At 33.5% G+C, this 11054-nt stretch overlaps 1 protein-coding gene across 1 annotated transcript in view; it reads right to left on the bottom strand.

Moving 5' to 3' along the window:
* Nucleotides 1–3687: 3687 nt before the first annotated feature.
* LOC140147840 (protein SEC13 homolog) overlaps nt 3688–11054 on the bottom strand; it is a 35524-nt gene continuing 28157 nt past the window's right edge. The window contains exons 8-9 of the mRNA XM_072169597.1: nt 7710–7796; nt 3688–6458 (exon numbers count right to left, since the gene is read on the bottom strand). Coding sequence (XP_072025698.1) covers nt 6351–6458; nt 7710–7796 — 195 coding nt within the window. The 3' untranslated portion in view covers nt 3688–6350. The remainder of the gene's footprint in view (nt 6459–7709; nt 7797–11054) is intronic.

The following is an 11054-nucleotide window of genomic DNA, read 5'->3' as shown; positions in this document are numbered from 1 at the left end:
TGAAGCCAACTTTCGGTGTAAATCAATATGTAGCCCCAATGGTCTATTCCAGTTGAAATCCATATACCCCCTATGGAAGATATGACCTTAATTTCCTACACACGGAGTGTGAATTTCAAATGGGGCTACCTGAATGGGTGACTCCATTTGAAATCTACACTCCCTGTGTGGGAGATTATAGCCATGTCTTACACAGAGGGTGTATGGGTTTCAACTGGAATAGACCAATAAATGGTGCCATTTTTTTATTATACCAGTGAATTGATAAATCATCCTTTTTGAAAAAACAAACAAAACATTCTTTGTACCGGGAAGTCCTACTGAATGAAGAAATAATGTTCTTGTATTTTGTAATGCTTTGTAATTTGTAAAGATTTGATTGAGTGAGTGATTGCATTATGCTTGCCTTAATTACGACCACTGTATGTGTATCCATTATTCTATATTACTATTCTGTGTAATTGGATGGAATATAGCCATTGGCTGGTCCATTTTGAAGCTGAAATGTTTGTATATATTGCACTATAACTGTGGTGATGATATTAACTATGATTATAAATTACAGATCAAAGTCTGTGTATTGTGGATTGGAAGTCAATTTTTGCTAGTAGCTTGGATGTTTTGTTTTATAACTTTTTATATATTAGTAGCAAAAATGAATTGATTTGTGAAATATATTCACAAAAATAAACAAATATTTTGTGTTTTTAGACTACTATAATGTTGATATAGGCAGTCCAGGATCAAAAACTGAAACCTTGTGGAAGCCTGAATCTGCTAGGCAAACAATGAAATAATATTTTCTTTAACGTGTGTCAGAATGTCGAAAACCTTAATAATTTTGGGAAAATATGTCATCTTTGCTCCTACCATCTCTCTTGTGACCCTTAAGTTTAATCAAGCAGGAGGGGTTCAGTAATCAACCTATACTAGAATAAATCTTTGAAATAATTCCCCTAACCATCACATCTATACCTAAAACCTATTGTGTGCAATAATCTTCCAACTTGTCCTTGATCATAACCCTTTTTTCCCACATGAACCCCCCGCCTATCCGATATGTAAATGAAATATACCTTGTCACATTTAATTGATAATAATAACATTATGTAACATGGTGATTTGTTTTTGGCTTAAACTCAGATTCCTTTTGAAGTTGAGTGAAAATTTCAATTTTTCACCATTTTACCACTTGAAGAATATCCAAGCTTCTAGTAAATACAAAAATTATGGCCACACTTTTCCAAAAAATTAGAAAAAATCATGTTAATTGTGCCATCTCCTGTGTAAAGATTTGTAAAATAGTTTTAAGCAGTATATTGATACCAGTGTTATGTCTTGTATATAGAGCCATGTAGTTATACCAACATTTGCACCATCTATGTATGCAGATTTTACTCTTTACCTGTGACCGTCATATGATGTGATGTGTAGTTCTAGTGATATATTGAACCTCCTAGACCATAAGTACTATTATGAAATAAGTTTATTATTGATACCACCTTGTTTACAAAGGGCTATTCTATTTTAAGTCCACATTCCCCCTGTGGAAGATTTTGGAAATATCTTTCACATGGGGAGTATGAATTTCAAGTGGAATTCGCACATGAACCATTGTTTTTTGAAACTCACACACTCTGTGTGGAAGATTCAGGTTGAATCTTTTACAGCGGGTGTATGATATTCATATGGAACTGCCTGTGTTCATTCCATTTGAAATGCATACTCCCCCTGTTGAAGATATTTTCAAACTTTATCACAGTAGGCATGTGGATTTTAAATGGAATAGCCCAATGCTTCATGTCATTTAGTTTTTACCAATTTATTTTGGATGTTGGTGACTATTTCTTGAGCAATTTAATTTCAATAAATATTATGCTTCCATTTCGTTCATTGTCTGCCTTATTTGATGCAAAATTTTACAGTAATAATGCTTTGCTTCGCTACCATTAAGCTTTAAAATGTTAAACTATACCACCTTGTTTGAAGTTTAAGGGTACTTTTTTTGTATTATTTAATCAATTTTTCATTGCATCTCTGTTGTAATTTTTCAATTTTTGAATAAGCAACAGAAACTAAAGTGTATGTTTCACATGTTTTGTCATTTTAACTTGGACATCAGGGTACTGCTATGTTAGCATAATTTAGTGAATCGCTAAAATGTGGTCGTTTTCCAAATTCCAAATAATTGGCCAAGTAGGACTACTGTAATTGGTATTTTTGAGATTTGATAAACATAGATTATGATAATTCTTGTAGTGCTAAAATTATTATGTAGAGCATTACTAAGCTTTCAGACCAAAAGGTGCCCAAATGCAAGTTTATTACAATTATGAATTTACTAGCATTCAAATTCATCAGTCGCATTACAAAATGCAATGGGTTGGTGCTAGGTTGGATATTTTCCAGTGGTTGTAAAATTGTTGCTAATTATAAAGACACTGATAAACTGCACGATAACATAAGATAATTATTTAAATGTCATCTTTCCACCATTTTATACTTGCTTTAGTATCATCAAACTTAATTTTATTTTGTTATAATATAATCTAATCATTTCTGATTTCAAGATGTTTTTTATACTTGAAAATTAATTTCTTTTTGTAAAATGATGATAATGCTTGCGCACAGAAACTATGTCTGTGTTGTACTAGTAGAGCAGCTAACGAATGATACCCAAATCATGTTTTTGTACAGTACTTGACTTTGTTAAATTGGATTTCATAAATCCAGCACATTGTAATCCCAAATTGTATGGTATATTTCCCATGTGCTTTGTGGGGAGAAGAGTGGCTTGTTACAGCACGAGTATCATCTCATTAATTTGTTTCTGAACAGCATTAACATCGTTAACATTGAATTACAAACTCTTCCTCTAATAGACAATGGCATGACAAAGGCTGCAACCAACAGATGAAATTTCAAATTGTTTTTGTGATTTTTCCGACTTTTTGTCTGAAGGTCACATGTACTTACAAAAAAACAAATACAATCCTGATGTGCATACTTCCTGATCTCATGGTGCTGACCAAGTATTTTTCAGTGTCATCATTACTGAATAATGACATTCATTTGATTTTCAATGTTATTGCTGTTTGTGAAAAATGACAAGTTAATAAATCCTTAAATTCTTTTGAGTAGTGTATATATTCATTAATACTTTTGGTCCATGCTCATTCCTTTGGGTGCAACTTCAAAATTGAACCTTGGCAAACATTGAGCCTTGGCAAACTATGAACCACGATGGCCTCATCCCAATGGCATAGTTCAATAATCTCAATTAAACAATTATAGTGCAAAATTTGACCTCAAGTTGCAGAGTATGAGTATTGGTACCCAAATTTTCAAAGTTCATTCAATGAATGTATAAATGTATTGGGGTTAAAGAACTGTGCCCCTGATAGATGAGCATGTTGTGGATCCTAGTAGAGCATTGGCAAACAATGGAAATAACTGCTTTGACCTCACCAACTGCACCACATCAATAGAACTGAAATACATTCAAATTCAATTTTCTTAAAAATAACGATGTTTATACAATATAAATGAGATGCACTTGATGCTGTAAGAAGCCAGAGAATTGTGAGTAGTATCCAAGTGTAGTGTCCTAATCATGATCTAGTGCTATATTTTAGTGCCATGCTTAGATGTCTTTGTGAAATAAAATAAAGCTGGTACAATAAAGAATATCATATCGTGTCCATTGTTTGTTTATTTACATACATATACAACATTTTATTATCAACTTTTTAAACTATACTTTTCCCCTAGACTCTAATTTTGTGATAGCCCACTCCACATGGTTCTTGGTTTTAGATTGTTACATACATAATACATACTTTTCTACAAGCTCAAGTAACATTTCATACAAAAGGTCTTGGGTTCATTCTAGGTTTAGCTTCTGGGTTATCAAAAGAATTCGTATAATATGAATTTAATTAAAAGCAACATTTTCAAGTATGATCTGCTGATCACAAGCGAAGTGGCTTAGTTGTACATTAAAATTAGAATTTGGGCAGCAGACCTTTTTGTAAAATTCTTCAGAACAACCCATGTTCGCTGAAATATTCATCTGCAAACTTTTTAGTTCTCTCTTGCTGTAACTGCACATACATCACACAAACAGCGTGCACTTAGTTAGTTTACATGCTTTACACCAGAATGTTTGAAATAGCTACCATAAATGGCTACCATAAAAATATTTTTACCAGTGCTCTCCCTTTTGAAAGTTAATATCCCTTTGAAAGTGCAACAGTTGACAGCAGGTCCAACATGGTTCACAATAAAACAATTTTATACATGTTTTGGTAAATCCAGTGTGTGATCCAAAACATAATAAAATTGGATGCTTTACGCCTAATATTTATTGGTCTACTCTCAAGGAGTTTTAAAATATTGGACTTGACTATGTCTCGTCCAATATTTTAAATCTCGTAGCTCGACCAATAAATATGGGTTCAACTGATCCAATTTTATATCATAAGAAAACTTCCTGCTATTAACATCCACAAATACATCCATAATCAATCATACACCTAAATATACTGCAAAACAGATGCAAGCATGTTTGTTCCTATTTCACACAGGTTTAGGCTTCCGTACAATCAACAATAATATGTGACCTCATAAGCAAAATGAAGACAAGGGGTCAAGATTTAACAAATGTCACATTAGGTAACAAGGATGTAGTCGCATTATTTTTTGTTTAATCAAAATTTTATTCCCAATTATATTTATTCCCAATTGACGACATTGTCTTCATTTTACTTAATATGCAGATATTTAGTGGTGGCACCATGATTTTTTTCTGGGAGGTAAAGGGAGAGGGAGAGACATCTTTTAAGGGGGAAAATATCCAAAAGTTTAAAATTGTCAAATTTCTTATTTTGACTGGGGACAAAGCCCAAGACTGGGGAGCAAATGCCACATTCTGGTGCCACCACTGTTGATATATCAAGAGGGCAACTTACTTTAATAATTTAGTATTATAGATAAATAGATCATGGTGTTGTATCATTTGGAAGAGGAACTTCATTCTTTCTGAAGTGTTCATTTTAAAATAAGAACTGTACACTTACCATCAATCTTTGAAATACACATACGTAATGATAGCACTCATGTAAACACATCAAAAAAGAAAAGTTCCCAATAATAGTGGCCATAATTTTGAACAAAATTAACTTACGGCAAGTCGGCAATACAATAAAACTTTTCAAATTACATCAATTTTTTATTAAATTGTGAATTTCTTAATCATTCCGATATCATGTTGCACAAGTGCAATATCGAACTGCAGCTAGTGAAATTCCCAAAACATTCATATCAATGTTATTGATTTTTAAGTTAATTGAGCTCAAAGTTATGGCCACTCAGAGTAGCGGAAACTTTCATTTTTCAATGTGTTTATAACACATACATAATGACAGCATTCTGTATAATACTTCACCCATACAGCAAGGTAAGGTAGCATTTAGACCCACTTTATGGCGATTTAATGATTCAAATCAGAAATCATCTCAATTTGTACTGCATCTGATAAACTTAGATCAGGATTCTCTTGCAGACATATCAACCAACAAGCCTATTTTGTCCCGCCTACTTCACAATGCTTCTGGTACCGTGCTAGATGAATATAAAATATCTCTGCTATCTGATAATAATTCTCGGCACCTCGAGTCAGTGGCTTCATCAGGTCAGTGTTCAGTCAATTCAAATTTCTAAGTGAGAACTGACAATAGTGATAGCATACACCAGGGCTTGAAAATATTTACACCTCATATCACTTTCTAAGCTCAACCTGAGCCAATGTTGCTTACAAACACAATTGTGGCTTGCTCTCACAAAATGAGCATAAATTGGCAAAATAACTTTCTGAGATATATTATCGCAGTTTTTATGGCGTAAACATGAAGTCGGGTTCTGATTGGATAGTTGAAACACGTCATCATCACATCAGCACCTCATTCACCGATCAATCTGCAATCGGTCGGCCAGTATGATAGTTCTTTGTAAAATACTGTAATTGCCTTATTTCATAAGCTTTAAAAGCATAAATATGTTGGGGTTGCTCCTTACTTTGGCCTTTAAAATCAATATTTCCTTAAAACATTTTTATCTTTTATTAAATATTGCCATGTTTAATGGACTATAAGTGTCTTGGAGACTTCATGCTCATTTTGTAGGTCACAATTTGCAATGTCTCCATAACACCTATCCTAAATAGTATATTTCTCATAATAGCTAACCTCAAGCCCTGTTAACACACATCATACACTTAGTTATGATGGCATTAATTGATGCCACTGACTTGAGGCAATGCAGCAAAGAATGTCTATGAATATCTCTGAATATTACTGTTCTGGTTGTACATCTGTTGTAGTCTGGCTCTGTCCCTCTCCTTTGTTAACATTACTAACACACACCCATTGACCTTCTAATGATTCCTTCCATAGGCTCACCTGAAATCAACAAAACAAAATATTAGTTGGTCACATGTTTGCAAATTTAATCTAATCCCATCTAATTTTCTACATCATGCGAACACTACTTTCCACTCTAAACAAAATGTATTCCCCCACTGTTGCTGGGTGTATGCTTATTGATAATGATTGTATTGATCCGAAACATTATGTTAACATCATTCCCCAAAAAGTGATGAGAGTGAAAATGAAGCTCACTTCAACACTTGGGCTTAGCAAGAGATTTTTACTTCAACACTTAGCAAGCGATACCTAGGCTTAGAGAGAAAACGCAATCTCGCTTTTCTCGCCGTGAATCTCGCTTTTTAGTGCTTTTCTCGCTTTTAAAAGATTCATTTCTACCACGAAAATCTATTTCTGTGGCTAAAGGTTGCAGAATTCGACAACCATTGCAACTAAAAAAGCTTAAGTTTGACCTGATTTTCCAGCCTGAATGTACAAAAACGGTCCATTTTCTGGCACATTCAAGCAACAACACAAGTAATATTCTTTATTTACTACTCAAACCTTGCAGTATATTGACCTTTTAAGCTGATTTATGAGGACAAAATTTGTGTATTTTTGATAGTCCGATTGGCAATTTCCATGCTTTGTTTTGGTATCACTCAGGGGCATGGAGTCAATGAAATACTGCCCTCACTCAATTTTTTTACCTTTTTTTGATTTACGTCAATTTTTGGGCATAAATCTCGCTTTTTTCTCGCATTTTGAAGTTGCCATCTCGCATTTTTGGTCAAAAAATTGTGTTTTTTCTCTAAGCCTAGCGATACCCATGTTTAGCCCAGGCAATCACAAACTTGGTATGGCCCGAAAAAAGTCCAGGCAGTCCATAACCTGTCTGATAAAGTCTAAATTTATTGAAAAGTAACACTTTAATGTTTTGCAAAAGCTCCATATACAAATAATACACTTTGAAAACTTGCTTGATTTATTGTTGTAACTGAGTTATGTACGTTTTACAAAGTGTTGTTGTTTCAGCCCTCTTTACAACATAACTCAAGAACCACTGGAACTACAAAAGTATATCTGGAATAATAATCTGGAATCTGATATTGGAATTCTTCTACATACTCACTATGAAATGATCAATGCAAGATGCTGTGAACTACCAAATCGCAACAGTTTAAATAACCTTAAATGATATTATTTATCAAATAATGTAGACCCACCTCATCATACATAAGCCTTGTCATTGGTTGTTTTTTTTAACTTTGACCAAGGTTAACTTACCTTATTATCTCCACCTGATACCGCCAATATATTTCCTGTGATAGACCAGCTTACATGCCATACAACATCATTGAACTTGTTTAAAATCTGAAAGAAAAAAAAGAAGATAATAACAAACATTAAAAACATGAAAATAACGAAGCACATTTTTTGGCACATTGCGAAACAATATGGAATAACACAATTTTCCAACTCTGAGAGTTAAAGGGCTTGTAAAATTGGCTGCTCAAAGGTTCTGGGCAAATTTGTTAAAAAAATGACCTTTGACCTGTGACCATTGATCCAAAACATAGGTCTCTTATTACCTATTTGCTCATGGACACTTGTGTAGAAGTTGCATGACCAGGGGTATTATACTTTGGAAGTGGGAGCAATTTGAAAAAACTTTGCCGAACTTTATTAACACACACATATCTCATCATTACATCCATATATTGTACATACAAACAGAATTTGGACTACCTATTCTCGATTCCAGAAAAATACAGCACTCATTGTTTGGAATAGCTAAATCCTAGTTCTAACTGGCGATAAAAGTCAAAAACAAATTAAGGTGGGACAGGTGTAATTGACACTTTTTTGTGTGGAAAGATCATAGAAACTCTTTACATGATTCATTGTAACAGGTATAGAATTAAATGTAGAAAAACAGGTTCAATTCAAATTTCATGCATATTAATTAGCCATTTTGCATATTTAATTCCCGAATATTAGCCATTTTTTGAAAAAAAGTAGCTCCACTATACAATATCCTATTGAGACACTTGAGGTGTCAAAATAAAGCTCTTGCAAAGATCTAGTGCATGAGCCTATTTCCAGTAACATCAGGGTGGGTAGGAGGTGTAAAACCTATGATTTTGGGATAAAATGACATCTTGTGTGTACCAACTTTGGCATATTTGGTCATCTGATTTTATCAATATCCAAGAAACATCTCAAATTAGGTTCTTGCACTAGATAATGGTCTAAAGAACATAAATGCCAACTTTCAGGTCTATAGGGGGTATGACTTATGGTGAAAAAATGAAATACGTGAAAAACATCATGCAACAAGTTCGTAAACAAAGAAAATAATAAGATTCTTGTTGTAATTAGCACGCTTTTTATACAATTTGCATAATTTTTCCATATTTTTTTTTTATGCTATGAAAACTACATACATTAATGTGTCTAATGTGTCTAAAAACGACAAAAACTAATTTTTGATGAAATGATGATTTTGGCCTAGATCTAATTACACCTGTCCCACCTTAAGGGGAAATGGACCAAAAACATGCAATTTTGCATGTCACAAATTCTAAGACTTGGCACAAGTTTAAGCATTCAAAATCTTGGCTATAAGTTAAGAGTTTGCTCATAAATTTTAATATTTTGTGTTATTTTTGATAATTGGTTATGAAAAAGATTTTAAAATGTGTTTTCCAAATATCAGATTGCAAAACTTGAAATTAGTCTCTGCACAAATCTTTGGGCTTGATTGTCTCAGCATACAAAAAATGCCCTAAAATGCATGTTTTTGGTCCTTATTTCCAAAAATTGACAAACAATTTGACTTTCATTGCTAGGTAGAACTTAACTATTAGAATTTAGCTCCGTTTCATTTGGCAAAACCAGATATTTTTTGATCCCAACAATTTAGTGCTGTATTTTTCTGGAATAGGGAGTAAGTTCATCATATTTTATAGACATAGGTGCCAACCATAGAGCTGAATACAATGGTGCCAACCTAAACAGGTTACTGTTGTTAATGCTTACATTGACCTTGAAATTAAAAAAATTTATATTGAATCACAATTCCACGTGAAATCACTCCTTTATCATTTAGCATTGTCCATGGGTATTGGACCTTGCAAATTGTACCAACTCCACTATGCATGCGATAATAGTAGTATAGTACTGATATTAGGTCTTTCCACCTTTGATCATGATTCAACAGGCATTTAACTATGAACAGCTTAACTGTATGAAGGAACTGCGGGCATAAAATCCAATTTTTTTTGTATAACAAGAAGTGTATTAAACCATTGTAGTGACAACTACATCGGATGAGTACTAAGAAGATAATAAACCTTTTTTTATGTCAGAGTTTCTACACAAACTACCAGAATTGGAGTTGAAAATCTGAAAGACTAAGGAGGAAATTGCTACTGTATGCTAAAATACTCCAATCAATGTGAGGAGGAAGTCCAATTTTGCACACTGGATATGGTGGAACATCGTGAAATTCAATTAAATGTTTTGAGAAAAAATACCAAAGCATGTGTACAATGATTAAAGAGTTTAACTTCAACACTACACTATTTTTCGCTCTCCTGGAACGTTTTCACTAGTTCGACTAGCGTCTTCAGCAGATGGTGATGCTGTGATGTGTACAATGTTGACAATTACTACAAAGAGATATTGCTTTTTCGCCAACAGCCTCATAATTCAACATATGATAGCACTAGCAACAAGTTTGAGTGGACTGTGTAATTATTCGACTCAATGAAGTGCAGTATCAAGATTTTATGGATTTGCACAAATTAACTAAATGCAATATCTGTATACTGTTTATTAAATTTGTCGTTGCTGGAAATATTTACTCTGAATTTGTCAAACATACAAGCGCATTGGAATGAACAGTGAACACAACCTCAAGATCTGGATATAGCTAAGAAAAGGTATTGCATGTTATGTATATAAATCTAAGTTTGCAATAGTAAGAAAATAAAACTTTGTGACACTACATTCAACTCAACCACACCACTCCACGCCATACATAAATTCTGCCAGTCACATTTCCCCAATATGAAATTTTTTAAAAGTAAAATTTCAATTTTAATTTTACTTCATTAAAGTTTGGCGGAGGCGGGTTCGAACTCACGGCGGCGGACTGCTTTGGACACACTATAAACCCATCAGCGCCTTAGACCACTCGGCTACTTGTCTTGTTGGAATTCATTTGGAACTTATTTGAAGATATAATCGCAACTTCAACATAGGCCTACCACGTGACAAGCAAAGGCAGAAAACGTACCATATTTTGGAATTATATTTCAAATAAAAACATTTATGTGTATTATTAGCGCTCAATTGTGGTTAACTGCGTGTTTTATACAAAAAAATCAACGATAAGCATGATAACTGGGCGTCTATATGGACAATACATTATATCGATTTTGACACGTGCTTGTGTCTCAGTACATTTCCATGGTCAGTAAAATACTATAGAGAAAAACCTACCATTTTTCTTGTATACACGTTCGATGTTTTTATCAATTACATAAAAAATCCATTTTAGACCCCAAATGTTTCTTCGGGAAATAAAAGATTAGAATACCANAAAAACGAAACAGTAATCTTTTG

This window comes from Amphiura filiformis, chromosome 3, assembly GCF_039555335.1.
Source record: "Amphiura filiformis chromosome 3, Afil_fr2py, whole genome shotgun sequence".
Lineage (NCBI taxonomy): Eukaryota > Metazoa > Echinodermata > Ophiuroidea > Amphilepidida > Amphiuridae > Amphiura > Amphiura filiformis.
This window is presented reverse-complemented; position numbering and strand designations above follow the sequence as displayed.